This window comes from Periplaneta americana, chromosome 16 (assembly GCF_040183065.1).
Source record: "Periplaneta americana isolate PAMFEO1 chromosome 16, P.americana_PAMFEO1_priV1, whole genome shotgun sequence".
In the NCBI taxonomy this organism is placed as follows: Eukaryota; Metazoa; Arthropoda; class Insecta; order Blattodea; family Blattidae; genus Periplaneta; species Periplaneta americana.
Genome location: NC_091132.1, coordinates 176,553,958 through 176,575,690, shown reverse-complemented (window position 1 = coordinate 176,575,690; position 21,733 = coordinate 176,553,958). Strand labels below are relative to the sequence as shown.

At 36.7% G+C, this 21,733-nt stretch overlaps 1 protein-coding gene across 2 annotated transcripts in view; it reads right to left on the bottom strand.

Moving 5' to 3' along the window:
• The window catches only part of LOC138692037 (zinc finger protein 664-like), a 33,953-nt gene that overhangs the window by 8,960 nt on the left and 3,260 nt on the right, over positions 1 to 21,733 (bottom strand). Inside the window, exons 2-6 of one of the 2 annotated variants that reach the window (XM_069814864.1) lie at positions 18,957 to 19,060; positions 18,637 to 18,774; positions 16,707 to 16,826; positions 12,631 to 12,742; positions 7,129 to 10,996 (exon numbers count right to left, since the gene is read on the bottom strand). In XM_069814864.1, coding sequence (XP_069670965.1) covers positions 10,488 to 10,996; positions 12,631 to 12,742; positions 16,707 to 16,826; positions 18,637 to 18,774; positions 18,957 to 19,055 — 978 coding nt within the window. In that variant the 5' untranslated portion in view covers positions 19,056 to 19,060 and the 3' untranslated portion in view covers positions 7,129 to 10,487. Of the gene's footprint in view, positions 1 to 1,905; positions 1,986 to 7,128; positions 10,997 to 12,630; positions 12,743 to 16,706; positions 16,827 to 18,636; positions 18,775 to 18,956; positions 19,061 to 21,733 lie in introns of those variants that run through there. The other variant, XM_069814863.1, reaches the window with a different exon arrangement.

The window sequence follows — 21,733 nt, the reverse complement described above, 5'->3', positions numbered from 1 at the left end:
GCACGCTGAGCATACATAGTCATGTGATTTCTACTTTTTGAAAATATTAATATTATTAGAGACCATATGTTTAGGCATTTATAACAGTTCAAATAGGTAGGTAAAATAGGCAATAAAACGTAAAAAGAAGGCACTATTATCTTTGAAAAAGCGTGGCTCAGTCGGTTAAGGCGCTTGCCTGCGGGTCTGAAGTTGCGTTCGGGCGCGGGTTCGATCCCCGCTTGGGCTGATTACCTGGTTGGGTTTTTTCCGACGTTTTCCCCAACTGTAAGGTGAATGCCAGGTAATCTATGGCGGATCCTCGGCCTCATCTCGCGCCAAATATCATCTCGCCAGCGAATAGGGATTATAAAGAATGGACACTTCGCGTCGGTACCTTTGATGTAGCCGGACTGATTTCAATGACCTTCAAGCCAGCTAGAGCATCAGATTCTGCTTTCTCCCTAGAGTTGGCGCTGACATCACACCAGCTAGCAGTCGACACAGCGGAAATATAACACATACAATTAATGCATCTAGGTACATTATGTACTCACATAAAATAAATTGTTTCCATAAAATAATAAATCCTTCATTAACTGTAATATCTAGACTCTAGAGTTCCTTTATAATGAGAGTTGAGACGTTGACCCCAACAACAATTAAAATATGTAATGATTTGATAGCGCTCAAAATGGAAAAACAAAACTCTTACGAGAAGTAAAAACATATACCTATATTATATTATATACAAATATTAAACGAATTCCATACTTAATTTTATAATATAATGTATTATATCTGAAATATAAAATATTATTATTACAACTAGTTTGTCACTGAGAAATAAGGAAAAGCTGTTAACTTGAATTTATGTGAAGCAAAGCGTTACTGGATTATGCAATGAGGTAGGCGATGTTTGGATCCTGTGTCTCAACCAACGAGTTAGAAAGAGAAGACTTTCTCTTTCTAACTCGTTGGTCTCAACTCTATTCTCAATTATTATCTTAGTGTATGCTCGATTACACTACCTCTAGCGCTTGAAAGTGGAACTAATTGCTGACGCACAGAGAAACAAAACACGGGAAAATTCGCTCAGTGTCCATTCTTTATAATCCCTATTTGCTGATCTCGCTATCACCAATCTCATCGACGCTAAATAAACTCGTAGTTGATACAACGTCCTTAAATAATCAACATAAAAAAAAACACATTCCAGGTTCTAATATCGTAGATGAGTGGTTATATTTTAACTATTTCATATTTTCAAAATAAAATTATATTAATAAATAATATCCGTAGTGCCACAGCCTTCTAAGGGCCCAGACCTTTCAATCGGCTACTGGCCTCACGCCCACATGCCGAAGCAGAGGTGAACGATAATCCAACCAGAGTGAAGTTATCGTGTGGTTACCACGATTATCCCCCAGCCGTTATAACTGGCTTTTGTATCCAGATTTTGCTACTTATTGTATCTCCCCAAGTCCATCACGATGTTGGGTGGGCACCGATTCGATATATTACCCAGAAATTTCATGAGAAAATTTCTTCCCTATGAGGACTCGAAACAGCGTGCACTCCGTAACGCGAGGATTCCTTATACCACGACTCTACGTTGTGGATAGAAAATTGCATTAAGAGTTTATAAATGTAGGCAGCGCAGTTTATGACATCGACCTCGCAATTTTAGGCGCGTTTAGCATTATCATCGTTCCAGAGCTTCTCGCGTTGCATACATTTAGGGAATTTTTTTTTTACACAAAATTGTTGCAACCCATCCTATTTGAATCTAAAAATTAGAGCTCAAAACATGAGCAAGCCCCAACAATGTCAAAAGTCGGCGCCTACAGAAAAGAAGAAAAAGTTAAGCCATACAAAGATATGTATGGGTGAAATTAAGCCTTATGCGTATTTCTGTTCTCTTACCTGTCAGTTAAGACTCCTTCCCCCTCTACTGTTACTTCCTGCTTGATCTTCTCTTCCCCTGTCTCCAAGTAATATTCTTCCTTTAAACGAAAAAAAAAAGAAGTAAATAAACAAAGAAAAAAACTGTACACCATTAGCTGAGCAATACGTCCATCAGGACCTTAAACTAGAGATATAAGTTCATATCCTATTTAATCCGGGAGAAAGGGCATATGCATTATAACATGAGGAGGTGTCAGAAAGACAGCGCTATTGCAAATATATTAAGCTCAACTTCTTGATTTTCGCTTATTTTTGTATTGCTTGAGCATTTTGTCTCGTGATATTATATTTATGTTATACATTACAAGATTCGGGGTACAAGAAGATACCAGATCATAGACGAAATTAAGATATATGGATCATATGAGGAAACGAAAAGGAAGGCAGAAAATAGAAAATATAGGAGAAAGCTGGGTTTGCAGTGAAAGGCCTGCCCTTGGGCAGAACGCTAAATAAATAAATGAATATATATACAACTTTGGAACATTTTATTACATATTCGCATTACATTATTTCTGTTTGAAAAGTTAATTACAGTATTTATTTATTCTTTAATTCTATAATCCACATTACAGCAACACAATTATTGAAATAAATCTCTAATACAAATGGGGAAAATATCGTAGTCCTTTTAAAAAAATAAAGTAACACTACAACTAAAATTCTGCAGAAATGAATATTACAATATTACATACGAAATATGAAATAAAATGTTTCACATTTCACAATATATTCAATCTAATATTTACTTACTTACAAATGGTTTTTAGGAAACCCGCAGGTTCATTTCCGCCCTCACATAGGCCCGCCATTGGTCCCTATCCTGAGCAAGATTAATCCAGTCTCTATCATCATATCCCACCTCCCTCAAATCAATTTTAATATTATCCTCCCATCTACGTCTCGGCCTCCCAACTATGCATTTCTGGATTCGCCCATACGTGCTACATGCCCTGCCCATCTCAAACGCCTGGATTTAATGTTCCTAATTATGTCAGGTGAAGAATACAATGCGTGCAGTTCTGCGTTGTGTACTTTCTCCATTCTCCTGTAACTTCATCCTCTTGGCCCCAAATATTTTCCTAAGAACCTTATTCTCAAACACCCTTAACCTATGTTCCTCTCTCAAAGCGAGAGTCCAAGTTTCACAACCATACAGAAGAACCGGTAATATAACTTTTTATAAATTCCAACTTTCAGATTAATCCAATCAAATGTTACGGAAATAATGTTAACAGAACTAATAAAGTTACACAAATAATATATCAATATTTTATGAATAATGCAGAATCGTTTTTTCATACAAAACGCAAAACAGTATAGCACGCAGTTATTTATACAACGTGAGGATTGTCCGACAACACAGAAAGAACGAGCATGTAACTAAAAGTGCACAGCTGTGAGTGTTGCAAGTACACAAAATGTACACGCCATCACAATGTTGCCAGTTTTGTGCAATGCACGCCTTACTGGGATACAGAGGAATGCATTTTCATGTACTGTTTCCATGATAGACTGGGACATTGCTTGGACTGATAGTGTTTTGTTTAGTTTTATGGCCTACTCCACATGATTTTACGCACTTATTTGCCTCAAGTTTGAAGTCCACGAAATAAGTTTAGTAAATATTTAAAAGACATGAAACGAGTGAATGGGTAACATTGCTACATATTCGTACGTAACATTTAATACTTACTTACTTACTTACAAATGGCTTTTAAGGAACCCGAAGGTTCATTGCCGCCCTCACATAAGCCCGCCAGCGGTCCCTATCCTGTGCAAGATTAATCCAGTCTCTATCATCATACCCCACCTCCCTCAAATCCATTTTAATACTATCCTCCCATCTACGTCTCGGCCTCCCTAAAGGTCTTTTTCCCTCCGGTCTCCCAACTAACACTCTATATGCATTTCTGGATTCGCCCATACGTGCTACATGCCCTACCCATCTCAAACGTCTGGATTTAATGTTCCTAATTATGTCAGGTGAAGAATACAATGCGTGCAGTTCTGCGTTGTGCAACTTTCTCCATTCTCCTGTAACTTCATCCCGCTTAGCCCCAAATATTTTTCTAAGCACCTTATTCTCAAACACCCTTAACCTATGTTCCTCTCTCAGAGTGAGAGTCCAAGTTTCACAACCATACAGAAGAACCGGTAATATAACTGTTTTATAAATTCTAACTTTCACATTTTTCGACAGCAGACTGGATGATAAGAGTTTCTCAACCGAATAATAACACGCATTTCCCATATTTATTCTGCGTTTAATTTCCTCCCGAGTGTCATTTATATTTGTTACTGTTGCTCCAAGATATTTGAATTTTTCCACCTCTTCGAAGGTTAAATCTCCAATTTTTATATTTCCATTTCGTTCAATATTCTGGTCACGAGACATAATCATATACTTTGTCTTTTCGGGATTTACTTCCAAACCGATCGCTCTACTTGCTTCAAGTAAAATTTCCGTGTTTTCCCTAATCGTTTGTGTATTTTCTCCTAACATATTCACGTCATCCGCATAGACAAGAAGCTGATGTAACCCGTTCAATTCCAAACCCTGCCTGTTATCCTGAACTTTCCTAATGGCATATTCTAGAGCGAAGTTAAAAAGTAAAGGTGATAGTGCATCTCCCTGCTTTAGCCCGCAATGAATTGGAAAAGCATCAGATAGAAACTGACCTATACGGACTCTGCTGTATGTTTCACTGAGACACATTTTAATTAATCGAACTAGTTTCTTGGGAATACCAAATTCAATAAGAATATCATATAATACTTCCCACGTAAGATTTAATAGATTCCGAAAATATATGAATTTTAATATAGGCTACCATTAAAAAAATACAGTTTACTGTCACACTTCGTATGCCTGAATAAGAAACTATTTTCGGATACTGGTGTCATATTCTATGATTTATCTCTAACAGTTTTTATATTAAACGTTTTTTTTTTTTTTTGTAAAATTAAAAGTTCAGAAGTTATGAGTAATATTCCACACATTTTTTTAAATTCTGCATAATGTGTGTAACATCTGTGACAGGTAAGTATAGTCCCACCATCGGATCTGTGCCCCCGTAAAATATGTGAACTGAACCTTAATACCTTTTCAGCCTCGGCAATTCATTTCCCTCCCTGTATTCCTATTTCTCTCCTTTCTACCCCTCTCTCTTTCTCTCCCCCACTACTCACAATTTTGAGCCTTCTTGCGGGACAGTTTATTTGCACTTGCAGTCCAGTGTTGTCAACTCAACATGAATACTGTAGCACGGAGTGGTGAAAGAAATATTATTCAGCAAGTAATAGCATTTTGCGATGAAGAGAAACAAACAGGTCAATATTTGTTTCCTATAAATCAGGCAACGAAAAGAGCAGCTGCGATCACATGTGAGGCTTATTTTATTTCAATTGATTACGTATTAAAATTACTTACTTAACTAATACTAATATAATACAACTTTTTTTATGTAATTTATATAGGCAGGTCAGAGCGCCTAATAAAGAAAATCAGGAGAGAGGGAGTCTGTGCAGGAGATGAAAAGCTAGAGTCACCAGGGAAGAACAGACCAAGGGAATCTTTAATTCTTGTAGATGATATGGACAGATGTATTTTAAGAAGAAAGATACAAGAATTTTATACGATGCAGAAAGACGTTCCGACATTGGAGAAATTATTGAAGGTTGCGAGAGAAGCAATAAATTTCCAAGGAGGGAGAGAAACTCTACGGAAAGTGATTCGAGACGTGGGATTTAGATTTAAAAACTGTAGAAATACAAGATGTATTTTGATTGAAAGAATTTATATTGTAGCATGGAGGGCCAGTTATTTAAGAAAAATTGCGAAATTTCGCAGAGAAGGAAAGTAGATTGTGTATTTAGACAAAACATGGATACATCCACATTATACTGTTAAAAAATGCTGGCAAAGCGATAATGTTTCTGATGTAATTTCAATTAAACCAATAAATATCCACTGCAAACAATCGTAAGTCAATCAGCGTCATTAGACCTACTTAAATTAAATTATGAATAAGTAATAATTAACCTTACATTATTATAAGCAATATTCAAGAGACATGACACTGTTTGGCGGAAGTTTGGCAACATCCCTATTCGGCAAGGTTTGTGGCCTGCTGTTTGACGTAGTGGGAGAGAAACGGGTGGAATGGGGTGAGTAGAGGCGTTAACTTTTCCAAGAACGACGACAGCGCTGAAGGGGCACAGATTCGATGGTGCGACAATAATGCACAAATTTCGTCTTCGTTACTAGATGGAAATATTGAATATCAATTGATGAGGATGAGCAGTCAGGAATTTACACTACGTAATAATGCAACGCTGGTGTGAAGAATAGACAAAATTACTTCAAAGACTGCCTTCTTACAGTAAGAAACTATCATAGCAGGGAAAAGACCGCACATTATTTTATATCTGCACTGTTTTAATGGCAGGAAACCTCTGACCTTCTCACTCTTTAACAATATTAGCCTTAATTAGTCCCTTATTGACAATTTGTGCACCTGAAATAATCACAGTAGTGTGGTCTATTTGAAACGGATGCTTGTTCTTTTTATAGCGCCGTGTTTTTGACTGCATGAGGAGATTAACAAAATTTGTCTAATGGTATTGAGAGATTCATTACCCATTTTACACAATCACTTGTATAATACTATGTAAATTTTTTAAAATTTCATTTCACTACTCTTCAATGTATTTTCATTTCATGTTTCTCTGAAATCAAATTGTACTTTATTTTTAAATTTATCATTGTTCCGTATTCTCTCCGCAATCATATTGTATTTTTAATTTAACCTCTGCTTTGTATTCTGGATCCTAGTGGTCAGCCGTAGATTTCGGCCAGATGTCCCAAATTGTGGAATTTGTTGTTTTCCCACGGTTACACAATTGATTCTGTTCCATCTCATGTCTACAATGGACTAGAATACTGTAAAACCCTTCTATATACTCTATATTTCAACTAGACTGTGACTACAAATTAAGACTTTGTAGTATTATTAGGGAGGCCGAGACGTAGATGGGAGGATAATATTAAAATGGATTTGAGGGAGGTGGGGTATGATGATAGAGACTGGATTAATCTTGCACAGGATAGGGATCGCTGGCGGGCATATGTCAGGGCGGCAATGAAGCTCCAGATTCCTTAAAAGCCATTTGTAAGTAAGTATTATTAAGATTTATTTGACATCTTTCATATTCCCACTGTCAAGCAAAGTACAAATACCAAGGACTGTAAATATATACAATATAATACAATACTGATGAGTTACATGAACAATACCGGATATACATTATGATAGTGCTGTTCATAATAATGAAGCAGAAAGGCATGCAGTTAATACTTGTAATATACAAGGGTCGAGCAGAAAGTAATGTCTCTCATTTTTTTCTCCTTAAATATGTTGGTAATGTCTAAAATTTGAATTTGACGCGATTCCTCAAACACTGTTAGACGATGGCTTCATTTTTTTTTTTAATTTTATTGGGTTATTTTACGACGCTGTATCAACATCTAGGTTATTTAGCGTCTGAATGATATGGTGATAATGCCAGTGAAATGAGTCCGGGGTCCAGCACCGAAAGTTACCCAGCATTTGCTCGTATTGGGTTGAAGGAAAACCCCGAAAAAAACCTCAACCAGGTAACTTGCCCCAACCGGGATTAGAACCCGGGCCACCTGGTTTCACGGCCAGACGACCTGGTTGGCAAGTTGGTATAGCGCTGGCCTTCTATGCCCAAGGTTGCGGGTTCGATCCCGGGCCAGGTCGATGGCATTTAAGTGTGCTTAAATGCGACAGGCTCATGTCAGTAGATTTACTGGCATGTAAAAGAACTCCTGCGGGACAAAATTCCGGCACATCCGGCGACGCTGATATAACCTCTGCAGTTGCGAGCGTCGTTAAATAAAACATAACATTCACGGCCAGACGCGCTGACCGTTACTCCACAGGTGTGGACTGATGGCTTCATCACTGTACAGAAGTTGAAGGTGAAACACTGCTGGTTGATGAAAACCAAAGCAGCTCGCTGGCAACTGCAGACTCCACGCAACATCTAGCGAGTCGACAAATGCATTCATGATGACCACCGGGTAACAAGAGATCAACTGTGTCACGTGCTCTCCATAGGTAAAGGCAGTGTGATGGCCATTATTGATAAACTGGGTAACTCTATAGTTTGCGCTTGATGGGCACCAGAAATGTTGGATGATCAGTATAAGAAGCAAGGAAAACAACAGCCTCCAATTTGTTGCAATGATGACTGGAGATGAGAATTGGGTTCATTTTTTTTAATCTGAGTCCAAGAAATACTCGATGGAATGGCATCACAAAATGTCATCGAAGAAAAAAATTCAAAACTGTGCAATCTGCAGGGAAAGTTATGGAGACAGTTTTTTTGGGATGCAAGGAGTATGATTCTGGTTGATTTTTTGAAGCAGAGCTGCACAATAAATTCTGTCTATTGAGTCAAAACCATTCTCTGATTGAGGTTCTGGCTCATAAGTATATCTATTATCAGGCAGTACATCTCACTTGACGATATGTGTCAGAGGAAGAACAATTGTTTGTATGCATCTGAAGTCTGACTAGTGTAATATGTAGCTAGTCGGCAATGTATGCAATGAAGGGGGAAAGGAACTGGCCACCCTACCCCATTATCTCCTGGCCTAGTTGCTTCATAAGTGATGCCTTCTTGGTATCACTTGTAAGGTTCAGACATGTCTTCGGACACTTGACTAAACAACAACGTCAAAACCCTCATGTCTTTGGCGAGTTCACCTATCAAAAGCTGCAGCTCATATTCTTCTTTTGCATGACAATGCACGACCACACATCAGTCAATACGTCTCTAACGAGACTGCGAAAATTGGTTGGGAAGTCTTGCCTCATCCACCATACAGCTCTCACCTAACTCCATCAGACTTCCATGTATTTGATGCACTAAAGGAAGCTCATAGTGGGAATCACTTTGAAGATGAGGAGACTCAGAAAAATTCCAATGGCTGAGGAAGAAGGACCGTGAATTTTGCCGCAATGGAATACATGCTCTTGTTTCAAGGTGACAAAAACTATGGAAAAAAGCCACCGGCATGGCTCAGTCGGTTAAGGCGCTTGCCTGCCAGTCTGAAGTTGCGCTCGGGCACAGGTTCAATCCCCGCTTGGGCTGATTACCTGGTTGGGTTTTTTCCGAGGTTTTCTCCAACCATAAGGCGAATGCCAAGTAATCTATGGCGAATCCTCGGCCTCATCTCGCCAAATACCATCTCGCTATCACCAATCTCATCGACGCTAAATAACCTCGTAGTTGATACAGCGTCGTTAAATAACCAACTAAAATAAAAAAAAACTATGGAAAAAGACGAGATTATATTGACTATTACACTTTTATTACGTCATACTACTTTTGATTAATAAAATGATACGAAAGGACGTCTTTCAACGAATCATGACTTCTTATGGCACAATTTTATCGCTTCCCTGGCATTTGTTTAATTTTATGGCATCCCTAGCATTTATTTGTTTTTATCACTACACTAGCATTTGTTTCTTTGTTTGCCAACATTTCAAACTGAAAATTCTTTAAGGTACTATAAAACATGCTTTGCAATCGTAATTTGTTTCCCGCATATTTAGTCGACTGAAAATGGCGGCTCTATTCAAACATTTTGGTGAAGGTAACATTAGTGAAAAAGAATTTTAGTAAGACAACTAACATCTATTTCATTGTATTAGAATACTTTATTTCTTCTAATCTTTATATACTTTCTTCTGTTTTTATCACCTCCCTACCATTGGTTTCTTTGTTTGCCAACATTTCGAACTGGAAATTCTTTACAGTACTATAAAACATGCTTTGCGATCGTCATTTGTTTACAGCAGACAGTCAACTGAAATTGGCGGCACCATTCAAAGGTTTTTGTAAAGCTAACATTATTGAAATAGAATTTCACTAAGTCAATTAATATTTTATTGTATTAGAGTACTTTATTACTTCTAATCTTTATATACTTTCTTCTAATCCTGTAATAGTCAATTAAATCCCACTCGACTTTCGATTTTCTCTAGATAAATCAAAACCTCTAGTGAGATTACTGTTGAAAAATTAAAAATTAATCGTGAATGTTGTGACTGTTATGCTATGTAAACTTAATTTAATTTTCTTCTAAATTAAAAAAGAAAAAAAAAATAGGAGGCATTGCATTCTGACCAACTCACGTAATTGTACATCTTGATTACACAACTTTTAACACTGTATCACTTCGGAATATGTATGATAAGAACTTTCTTGTGTTAAATTGTAACATACCTTGTTAACATGTTTCGACCTATTTTGGGTCATCTTCGGAACTGGTCGCAACCTCACAGGAAACAAGAGGCGCCAAGACCAACAACGACCAGTTCCGAAGATGACCCAAAACAGGTCGAAACATGTTAACAAGGTACGTTAAAATTTAACACAAGAAAGTTCTTATCATATATATTCACGTAATTGCATACAAATTACAATAATTATTCTAATCTTCATATCGTGCTCAATTTAAAGCTCTTTTTAAATTCGAGCTCTTGTTTTTTGACTTGAATTTCATGTTCCAATATTTGCATTTTCTTTTTATGTATCAGTGCCATACGCTGTAATTTTGCCCTGTGTTCTTCCTCCATTAAACGCATCTTATCTTTTATTTTTTTCACTTTTCTTTCGATCAGACTGCTTCTGTTTATGCAGTTATGTCCAGTACATTTCTGTTGTGTAGGATGGGGCAATGTGGCTGGTGTTGATTGTGATGAGGCTGTTGAAGTTTGTGTTATTGTGTCTATTGTTGCTTGTTGTGAGACAGTAGTAGCTTGGGGGTTTGTGGCTACTGTTGGTTGTACAGAGTCTGACGAAGGCTGAGGTACTGTAGTTTCTTGCTGTGATTCCAAAATATGCAGCCCTGCAGCTTCTAATGCACTTAGGTCCACTTGATTGACTCGCGCTTCGGAAGTTGCTGAACATTCATCTTCATCCACCTCTATTTTGTATATCACTTCATCTAAAAATAAGAAGTATTACAATTTACCCGTAAATCATAATCTAAGATGTTGTTCATATATTTATGACCGTGTGCACCATTCTCGATCATCTAGCCAGTTTATCAGCAATCACGGAAACATGGTTAATTCTTGACAATGATAAGTTACAGATGCGGTGCACCAACATTTTCCCTCAATCAACTCAGTACCGTCAGCTGACAGTGCGCTCGCTTGAGAAGAATCATCTGAGCGCTAGGTTACCGCATATAAAACAGCGAACGAACGCACTCTGTCAATTATCGCTTCGTTTTTGTTTGTCGGACTGTTTCAAACATCCTCGCAGTTTTCATATAACAAGTTTCAATAATAATCATGCAAGAAAAAAAGAAAAGAGCACCGAACTTCTCACAGTTCGAAGTGGGAATTCTTTTAGAACTCGTCAGCAATTCTGCATCCATATTACAGAATAAAAGTACTGACGGAAGTTCTCTATGAGAAAAGCAGGCTACCGGGTTGGATTTAACCTCACAATTCACACAAGTTATACGTGTTTACATAATTCTACATAATTTGTAACGTAATTTATACAGTGGTTATTTCATATTATTGATAATAATTGGAAAATTTCAGTATACGGATACCTCACTGACAATTATCTTGAAATAGGCTACTAAAAAGAGCAGATTTGTATGTGTTTGTCGAATGCTCATCATCTTGCTTACGAAAAAGACACATTTCAGTGCCAATAACTTATTTGGGAAAATTTCAGTATACGGATACCTCGCTAACAATTATTTTAAAATTAAAAAAAAAAAAAAAAAAACCAATTCGTCTGTGTATGTCGAATACGCATCATCATGCATACGAAAAGGAAGTTTTTAGTGCCAATTTATTTTGTGTGCACAAGGTTGGAATTTTGTAGTAAAAGGGAAAGGAAAGTATCCTTGTTCTGAAATTTATCCATTTATTTTGTGTTCACAAGATTGGAATTTTGGAGGAAGCGGGAAAGGAAGGAATCCGTGTAATTTCTCTTAATTCAAGCGTAAATAGCCTAATTGTCCAAAACGTCATGTAGGTCCTAATAGTTTCAAACGGAAAATCTATAGCTAATAAGTGATAATCTCGCATTCTACAAAATGGTCGTTTAGTTTTACTATATTACCGGCATAGAATAACTACTTTATTATTATGTTAACAAAATTGGACAGTCAGGCCTAAATAATATTCTATCCTCAAGTAAAGTCCCGATCTTCCAAAGCAGAAATATAAAACATTAGTCTATTTTGAGAAAAAAAAAAACATTTTTATTATTCATCTACAAACTTACTCTTTCTACAATAACACCAATTCTGTCATTTCCGCAGCGATTTGCGTGTTCAAGATACATCATTTCATCTTCAATTCCATCAAGTACGTCAAATCGTGCCGCCATTTTGGTTTTCTCGACTTGACCATGTTCAATTCAAGATAATCAGTCCCACACCCGTGATCAAATTTGATCATCATCAACTCGCTTGTTTAACTTTGATCGAGATTGATACTCCGCAAATTGGCGTTGAAGATGTTCAAGTGCCGACTTAACCATGGTCAAATTTTAATCGAGAATGGTGCACACGGGCATTAGTATTGATTACCTACATTTACAATGACTCACCATGACCATACGTCGTTTCTAACAGTTCAAACCGAGGTTCAAGCAAGTTCAGTGAACATGTTTCACTCAGGTTAGGAACTAATACTCCAACATCCGTTTTGCACTTTCCCATCTGCAATTAATTAAACAGAAACGAACATTTTACAGAGGTTGTCATAACATACAGACTCTCCATTTTCGGCTTGGCTGTTTAAAATTTATCTTACCTCGTCTCCTTTCAAATCTTAGCTGCTTTCTTCATGCAATTGTACAGAGCATGAAGCTGCATTGACGATCGTGGTTCTTTATGGCAGGATGCATTATACAGTGTGTCCAAAAAGTTTCCAAAGATAGGAACTCTGTATGTATTTCATATATGCTCCTTCAGGTTCCACAGACGCTGTCTTAGTTCATGTCAATTGTTTTATATTCATTTCACATCGCTATAGCAACAAGGTAGACAACAACTTTGGAATACGACGTCCTTGGCGACCAACCTACGTGGTTCATGCATGACGTCTCGCCAAATTATGCCACAGCAGTGCTCGATCGGTTGCGTGATAACTTTTCTCGTTGGATTGGTTACAAGGGTCCTGTTGAATGGACTCCAAGCTCTCCAGACTTAAGTCTGCTGGATTTGTTTCTTGGGGGAATATATTAAGTCAGGAATCGAGGATGATTGGTGCGTCATCATCACCTAGCTTTGTGAGCTGTGTTCTAAACAACATGCGTTTTCGCCCACAGATGTGTGTGGAGCTTAATGGAGCATAGATACACCACAAACAAAGATTAGTTTAATGGTGCGAAACCTTTAGGACACTCTGTATTTATTTTATTTTAAATTATTTTTCTATTTTTTTTTTATTTTAGTAGGTTATTTTACGACGCTTTATCAACAGCTTAGGTTATTTAGCGTCTGAATGAGATGAAGGTGATAATGCCGGTGAAATGAGTCCAGGGTCCATCACTGAAAGTTACCCAGCATTTGCTCACATTGGGTTGAGGGAAAACCCCGGAAAAAACCTCAACCTGGTAACTTGTCCCGACCGGGAATCGAACCTGGGCCACCTGATTTCGCGGCCAGACGCGCTAACCGTTACTCCACAGGTGTGGACAAATTATTTTTCTATAATCAATTAGTATCTTCTTCTCGAAGTGACAGAAATTTTTCCTTTGCGTAACAGTCATATGTTTATTTTATTGTGCTACCTCAAATTAGAGGCTGCCATTAGACAAAGCATACAAAACAATATAAATGATGAAAGATAACAGAGTAAGAAAAAAAGTACACAAGTACAAAAACAAACAAACAATGGCAATTTACAGAATTAAAAAACTTACAAGCAAAGAAGCAATGAAAGCTAATAAGAGAAAGAAAAAAGATAATGGTGCGTTAGTTTTTTCAGTACACTGAATTAGAGTCCATATAGGTGGTTCCGTAAAAGTTTGACTGACTCTCTAATTATGAGGAGGTCCAGTTCATTCAGAAAAGATTTGTGCAGTCCTAGGGTCTTACAGAACTGAGAAGTGAAGTTAGGTATCGTTCCTCTTGCTCCAAACATCAATCCCGTAACACTGATATCGTGAAGTTGGTATTATTATTATTAGAGCCCGGAATTTTATGTGCTAAAAAAGTGGAAAATATTTATGTTTTCATGTGCTATAAATCTAAAAATATGAACCAAAAACTCGAAAATATGTGCTAAAAGTTTTCTTCAATTTTATTAACCTCTGCATCCTATCAGGATTGCAGTGCATAACAAACATCATTCTCAAATTTTCACTAGTGAAGAAATATCGATTATCACGAAGCAAGGCCTTGTCGCGTGAAAATGTTATTTCTATGTCACATGTTGTGAGTATGACGTATTCTAATGAAGTCAGTTGCATCGCAGTCTACATCTGGAAAATAATATAGTACGTACTGTCTAACAGATATCACGCAAGCAATGAACCACACACACAACATGGATCAGGTTGGGGTAACTCACACTTAATACCATAGCATCTTTCTTCATGTATGCTGCTCCGTAAGTTAGAAGAAGGACATTATCGTAGTTAATCCCACCTGACCTTAACAACGCCAGTGATTCATTAAATAATCTAGCTACAGTGGTATGGTTAGCAGCACTCACTTCTTAGCAGTTGAGAAGGAGAGACAAAGAAATCCCGAAAATACCGGTACGTAAGTTTTATGTATTTATTTTAAAATATTGGTTTCATGTGCTAACAAACAAAGTATACATTTTTATATTAAATAAAACTTCGCCAATTGGTTCCTGGAGGTGTATAACATCGCCATACGAATTTTCAGTTATGTTCAATGAAGCAAAAATATATATGTAAAAACATAAAATTCCGGGCCTTAGTTATTATTATCAATAGCAATGAAAATATACGTGTCAACATCTAATAGATACAGTAACTACTTATTCCATTTGTTTTGCTTTCAAAAATGGATACGTGTTAATGAATTAGATAGAAGTTATAGAAGTGACAATCATCTGATATATATCTAGTTTTATGCATCCAGGTCTAAATTACATAGCTGAACATTGTCGTCCTACAAGCAGAATAATTCTTGAGGGTTTCGCCCTTTAACTACAAATAGAAGCAAGTCTAACCTAATAGATTAATGTATATTATTAAACAAATAGTAACACAATAGCAATGAAAATATACGTGTCAACTTCTATGAGGAACAGAAGTAACTTAGAAAATACATGTGTCGACATCTATCAGCAGAAGTAACTATTAAATCTAATACATACAGTAACTACTTATTCCATTTGTTTTGCTTTCAAAAATGGATACGTGTTAATCAATTAGAAAAAAGTTATAGAAGTAATAGCCATCTCATTGATATCTAGTTTCATGTATCCAGGTCTAAATTACGTGGATGAACACTGTCGTCCTACCAGGAGAATAATTCTTGAGGGATTCGCCCTTTAACTACAAATAGAAGCAAGTCTAACCTAATAAATTAATGTATATTATTAAACAAATAGTAAGACAATAACAATATATGTGTCAACTTCAATGAGGAACAGAAGTAACTTAGAAAATACATGTGTCGACATCTATCAGCAGCAGAGGTAACTATTAAATCGAATAGATAGAGTAACTACTTATTCCATTTGTTTTGCTTCCAAAAATGGATACGTGTTAATCAATTAGATAAAAGTTATAGAAGTCATCTGATAGATATCTAGTTTCATGCATCCGGGTCTAAATTACGTAGCTGAACATTGTCGTCCTGCCAGCAGAATAATTCTTGAGGGTTTCGCCCTTTAACTACAAATAGAAGCAGTGTAACCTAATAAATTAATGTATATGATTAAACAAATAGTAAGACAATAACAATATATGTGTCAACTTCTATGAGGAACAGAAGTAACATAGAAAATACATGTGTCGACATCTATCAGCAGCAGAAGTAACTATTAAATCTAATAATTACAGTAACTACTTATACGATTTGTTTAGCTTTCAAAAATGGATACGTGTTAATCAATTAGATAAAAGTTATAGAAGTGATAGTCATCTGATAGATATCTAGTTTCATGCATCCAGATCTAAATTACGTGGCTGAACATTGCCGTCCTATCAGTAGAATAATGCTTTAACTACAAATAGAAGCACGTCTAATCTAATAAATTAATGTACCTCTATTATTAAACTAACTTATTTGTTGCAAACTAGAAAATCCCCGACATCACAAGCCATAGGTAGGTGCATTGAATTATGTAATCTACGTAATTACTTGACAGAACTATTAAAAAAACTTATCTTTGTGTCGTCACTAGACCCATTTCTGTTCATTCAACACACCTCGTCACTAGAAACAACGCGATTTCATCCAACCAATCGAAATAATGGGTAAAGTTGCCTTAGTGAGGCGGAAATGACAAAGTGTGTAAGGCAGAAAAGGCGCAAAAAAATTATTAGTGCATTCAATTTTAATTAAATGACAAATGGGAAGAGAGAACTCTGTAAGAGGCTTGACTGCAACTCCCTAGTCCCTAACATGGAAGAATTATTTCGAAGGGTACATATCAGTGTAAAATTAACCAGTGCAGCTCATAAATATCACTCACCTCAGTTTCACTTTTCACACTGGAAACGTTAACTGCTGTCATTTCTGGTGTGGGAACATGGCTGTAGTCCTTGCATTCTGTTCTTATCTCAGTCTTTCCCTGAGGTGATAAACTGCTCTCCTGCATAAGACAATGTAACAAATTACATGTAGCGATGAGAGAGTAATGGAACGGAGAAAAATTCTCTCCGGCGCCGGGATTTGAACCCGGGTTTTCAGCTCTACGTGCTGATGCTTTATCCACTAAGCCACACCGGATACCACCCCGGCGTCGGACAGAATTGTCTCTGATTAAGTTCCAACTCTTGGGTTCCCTCTAGTGGCCGCCCTCTGCACTACGTCATAGATGTCTATGAACGTAGGACCGAAGTCCACACATGTACTGAGGTGCACTCGTTATGAGTGACTAGTTGGCCGGGATCCGACGGAATAAGCACCGTCTTAAATCACGAACTTTTTCATGTTCTCTCACTTTTATTTTATTTCTGAAACTCATGTTTACAATATCATGCTCTTTCAACTACATTCCTTAATCAATATTTATTTTATTTTGTGTTAGAAGAAAATATTGATATTTGACCATTTTTTAAATGAATTTATTTTTTATCAGATAATCTATCAAAGGTAGAGAGGTGATCTTGCATCATATTGTAGATATGGTATGCATATATGCACACAAAAAATTTCATCACAGAATGTTGGATAGTCTTTGAGTTATGTGGGAAAAGCTTCATCACTGCACAGTAAACCAATTTTTGGGGGGGGGGGGGGGGAAGTAAATTTTTTTTTAAATCGTAAAAATATTTGTTCATATAACAGAAGGACAGTGTTTTAAATATACTAATTTTCATTATTGTACAAGATACAGTTATGGGGGGAAAAAATATTGAAAATTTCCAAAATTTTAATGCTATATATGCTGTACCTAACCCCTTAACGTCATAAAATTTACCTGAAACATGATAGATCAGTTGTCTTTTTCCTTTTGATATTGCAGTTATATGCTGCACATATAGGAACCATGTTTTTTTTTTTAATCGTAGCTCTACCTCCGTATACACAACGTTGTAAGCAGACGAATTATTACAACAGTGGGTGCTTAGTTTATATCTGTTGTGTTTCGCAGTGGCACTGCAAAGAGCGCTGAATACAGGACAACATGGCCGCTCTATATTCTCTTTCTAACTCATTGCCTGAATACGACCTTTCCTAACCGGTGGATTGGAAGAGGATTTGCAGATGTTCAAGCTCCTTTTGGCTGGTCTCCACGAAGTTCCAACCTCACAACACCTGATAATCCTCTCTGAGGGTTCGTCAAGAACAAAGTCCGAAATCACCACTATAACACAATGGCACAACTACGAGCAGATGTGGAAGATACTTTCAACGATTATCTTCGCAAAACATCTGCCAGGACATGGCACAGAATTCAGCTGTGCCATAAAAATGAAAGTCTTCATATCGAGGTCTTGGATCTTTAAACTATCAGGTACATATTCATATCAATCAATCAATCATACCCAATGTAGTGTCGTAATACATGGGGGTACGCCCACTTTGTGACCTCTCTCTATAATTAATAATGAGGTACTTGTGCACCACAGGAAAAATTTCGAAGATTCAGGCAAAAAAACAATTATTGTCAAACCAAAATTATGTCTATAACTACAATTTTTCCTCATATTCGAGAATCTTGTTTTTTTCCAACCATAGTTTATTATAACTGTTACTACTTAAAATTTGAACTCTTAATGCAGTTTAACTCAGGCATTTTGGAACACAAAAATATGCACAATTACTTTATGTTCATATCAAACACCAAAATATCCTCCAGGTAGAATTGAACAGAGATGATAATAGGCTACATGGACAATCAGAAAACAAGTTAAATGTAACAAGAAAAATAACAAAAAATTTTAAACACTACTCACCTCGACTTCACACTTCATCACGGAAATATTAACTGGCAATGGAGTTTCCTCATATTTCATCTCTACGTTCTCATCATAACCGTGATCCAAACATTCTGTCTTTATCTCAGTCACTTGGAGATCCAATGAATTGCCTTCCTACAGAACATAGAGATATCATAGATAAAAATTATATTACACAAAGTTTGACTTGAAAACTTTCGTTAATAAATATCTATCTCTGCAATAGAGCAATGACAAAGGCCTTCAAGATCACCTGACATCAAGGCAATGAATATGATTTCATCAGATTTATGAAGCAGAATTTCTATTCAATTTACCTGTGATAGAGGCTTCTTTTCGTCTACATCAATTTTACAATTCTCCTCTTCCTCCATAGCTAAAGGATTGACTTCAGATTCCGTCTTGATCACATCCATCACAACTAGAAGACGTAATTGAGAAACTGACATAAATTTACAGAATGCGAGCTGTTGACAAATGTTTATTAGGAGCAGAATATATTGTGACAGCGACGTGAGATTCGAACTCACGACCAGCGTCCCGCAAGAGAGCAGACCGCGCGTGAGTCGACACAGGCTCCACGGAGCTCTGAGGGACGGCGCGCGGCGGAGAGAAGAGAGGGGAGAGGGCCTACGCGGCGAGGGAGTGCGCGCGCATCTGGTGCTGGTAGAGAGGAGAGGTCTCTGGATTGTTCTGGAGTGCTATCTCTGGAGACGCGTCGAACTTTCGAGGCTACGTCGCTGTGATTATAAAAGAAGAAACGCCAGCGAACTCGAGCAGTTTTCAGTTGATTAGTCAGCCAGTCAGTGAGTAAGTCAGAGCAAGCAAGCCAGTCTTGTGTACCGGAGTTCGACTCGAGTGTGCGTCCGCAACTGTGACAGCATCCGAAGGCCTGAGCTCGAGTGCAGTGGACCGCAGTTGGAGGGACCTGAGTTCGAGTGCAGTGGACCGCAGTTGGAGGGACCTGAGTTCGAGTACAGTGAACTGTCTCTGAAGGACTGTGGTTCGAGATACTGTGAACTCGAGTGACTGAGCTAGAAGAACTGTGAACTGAGAACCGATAGTTCTGATTTGTAAATAGTGCTTTGTAAATATTAGTTAAGATTAACAGTTCATTGTTGTTCGTAATAGTCCAAGTAAATTGTCATTGCCGTCAGTGGAGTGCTATAACGAATACTGTGTTGAGTGAAAATCCTATTGTTGACGAGAGCGTTTAAGGTGAATTGTAGAAAGGAATTATTGTTGGAAGAATAAAATCCTATTGTTGAGTTGAAATAAATTTACAATGTGAAAAATGAACCTCGCAATGTAGCAGAGCATGTAAAAATAAACAAATAACGGTAAGAATAAACCTATACTTTAAGCTTTCCCCTGTCAAATAGAGTGAACAGTATATGCTGTAAGTAAATACACAAAAGTGTTTCCAGCTTGCTTCTGTCAACTATCACACCAGCGAATAGGGATTATAAAGAATGGACACTGAGCGAATTTTCCTGTGTTTTGTTTCTCTGTGCGCCAGCGTTTAGTTTCACTTTCAAGCGCTAGAGGTTAGTGTAATCGAGCATACACTAAAGATAATAATTGAGAATAGAGTTGAGACACAGGATCCAAACATCGCCTACCTTATTGCATAATCCAGGAATGCTTTGCTTCAAATAAATTCAAGTTAACAGCTTTTCGTTATTTCTCAGTGACAAACTAGTTGTAATAATAATATTTTATATTTCTGATATCATAAATTATATTATAAAATAATATAATACATTATAAAATTAAGTATCGAATTCGTTTAATACTTGTATATAATATAATATAGGTATATGTTTTACTTCTCGTAAGAGTTTTGTTTTTCCATTTTCAGCGCTATCAAATCATTACATATTTTAATTGTTGTTGGGTTCAACGTCTCAACTCTCATTATAAAGGAACTCTAGAGTCTAGACATTACAGTTAATGACGGATTTATTATTCTATGGATCCAATTTATTTTATTTGAGTACATAATGTACCTAGATATATTACTTATAGGTGTTATATTGCTGCTGTGTCGAATGCTAGCTGGTGTGATGTCAGCGCCAACTCTAGGGAGAAAGCAGAATCTCACGCTTTAGCTGGCTTGAAGGTCATTGAAATCGGTCCGGCTACATCAAAGGTACCGACGCGAAGTGTCCATTCTTTATAATCCCTATTCGCTGATCACACTAGACCAGGAGTCGTCATCTCAGTGCACTATGGTGCAGGCACAGTTTGCTCGCTAGCTTAGTTCTATCCCTTAGACATCAACTGTGCAGCAGGAGTTGGGGGGGAAGGAATCAGGTGATGGCAGTGCGTCCGTTCACTTGTTCAACCCTTTTAATGAGCCCTAATAATCATAATAAACACGGAAGAAGCATGTACTTAATTTATTTTAAGAGAAACTGTGTAATAAGTAAACCACTTTTCAGTTTAAGACAAGAAACAAGTTGTATTTTGCCGTTATGTATTGTATCGGTTTTGAAAGTAAATATTTCTTTTTTATACTAAAGTAATTGAGAACTTACAGACCTATAGGCCTAATGCATTTTCACTATTACGAAATATTAAACAAATCGAATCCATTAGTAATATTTAAATCATGTCATCCTATTCCTTTGTTCAAGTGTCGTCAATAAAATAAAATTAATTATCCATTTTTATCTGACACTATATATCACAAAACCAATTATTTCTTATTATGTATAACATATGAAACATATTATCGTTTCTGTTACAAGGCTAAAGTAGGCTTATATTATTTTATTACAATGTAAATAACAAATTATTAAATTTATTTTCGCTGTTCGTTAGCATTGGTTTTCCTGAATCTTTAAATCACTTTTTAGTTTAAGACAATAAGCAAGTTGTACTTTTTCGTTATGTAGTGCAGCAGTTTGGAAACAAATGTTTTTTTTTTTTTTTTTCATATTAAAGTAATTGAGAACTTACAGACCTATAATGCATTTTCACTGTTACAAAATATTAAACAAATCGAACCCATTACTAATATTTAAATACTATCATCGTATTCCTTTGTTCAAATGTCGTCAATAAAATAAAATTAATTATCCATTTTTTA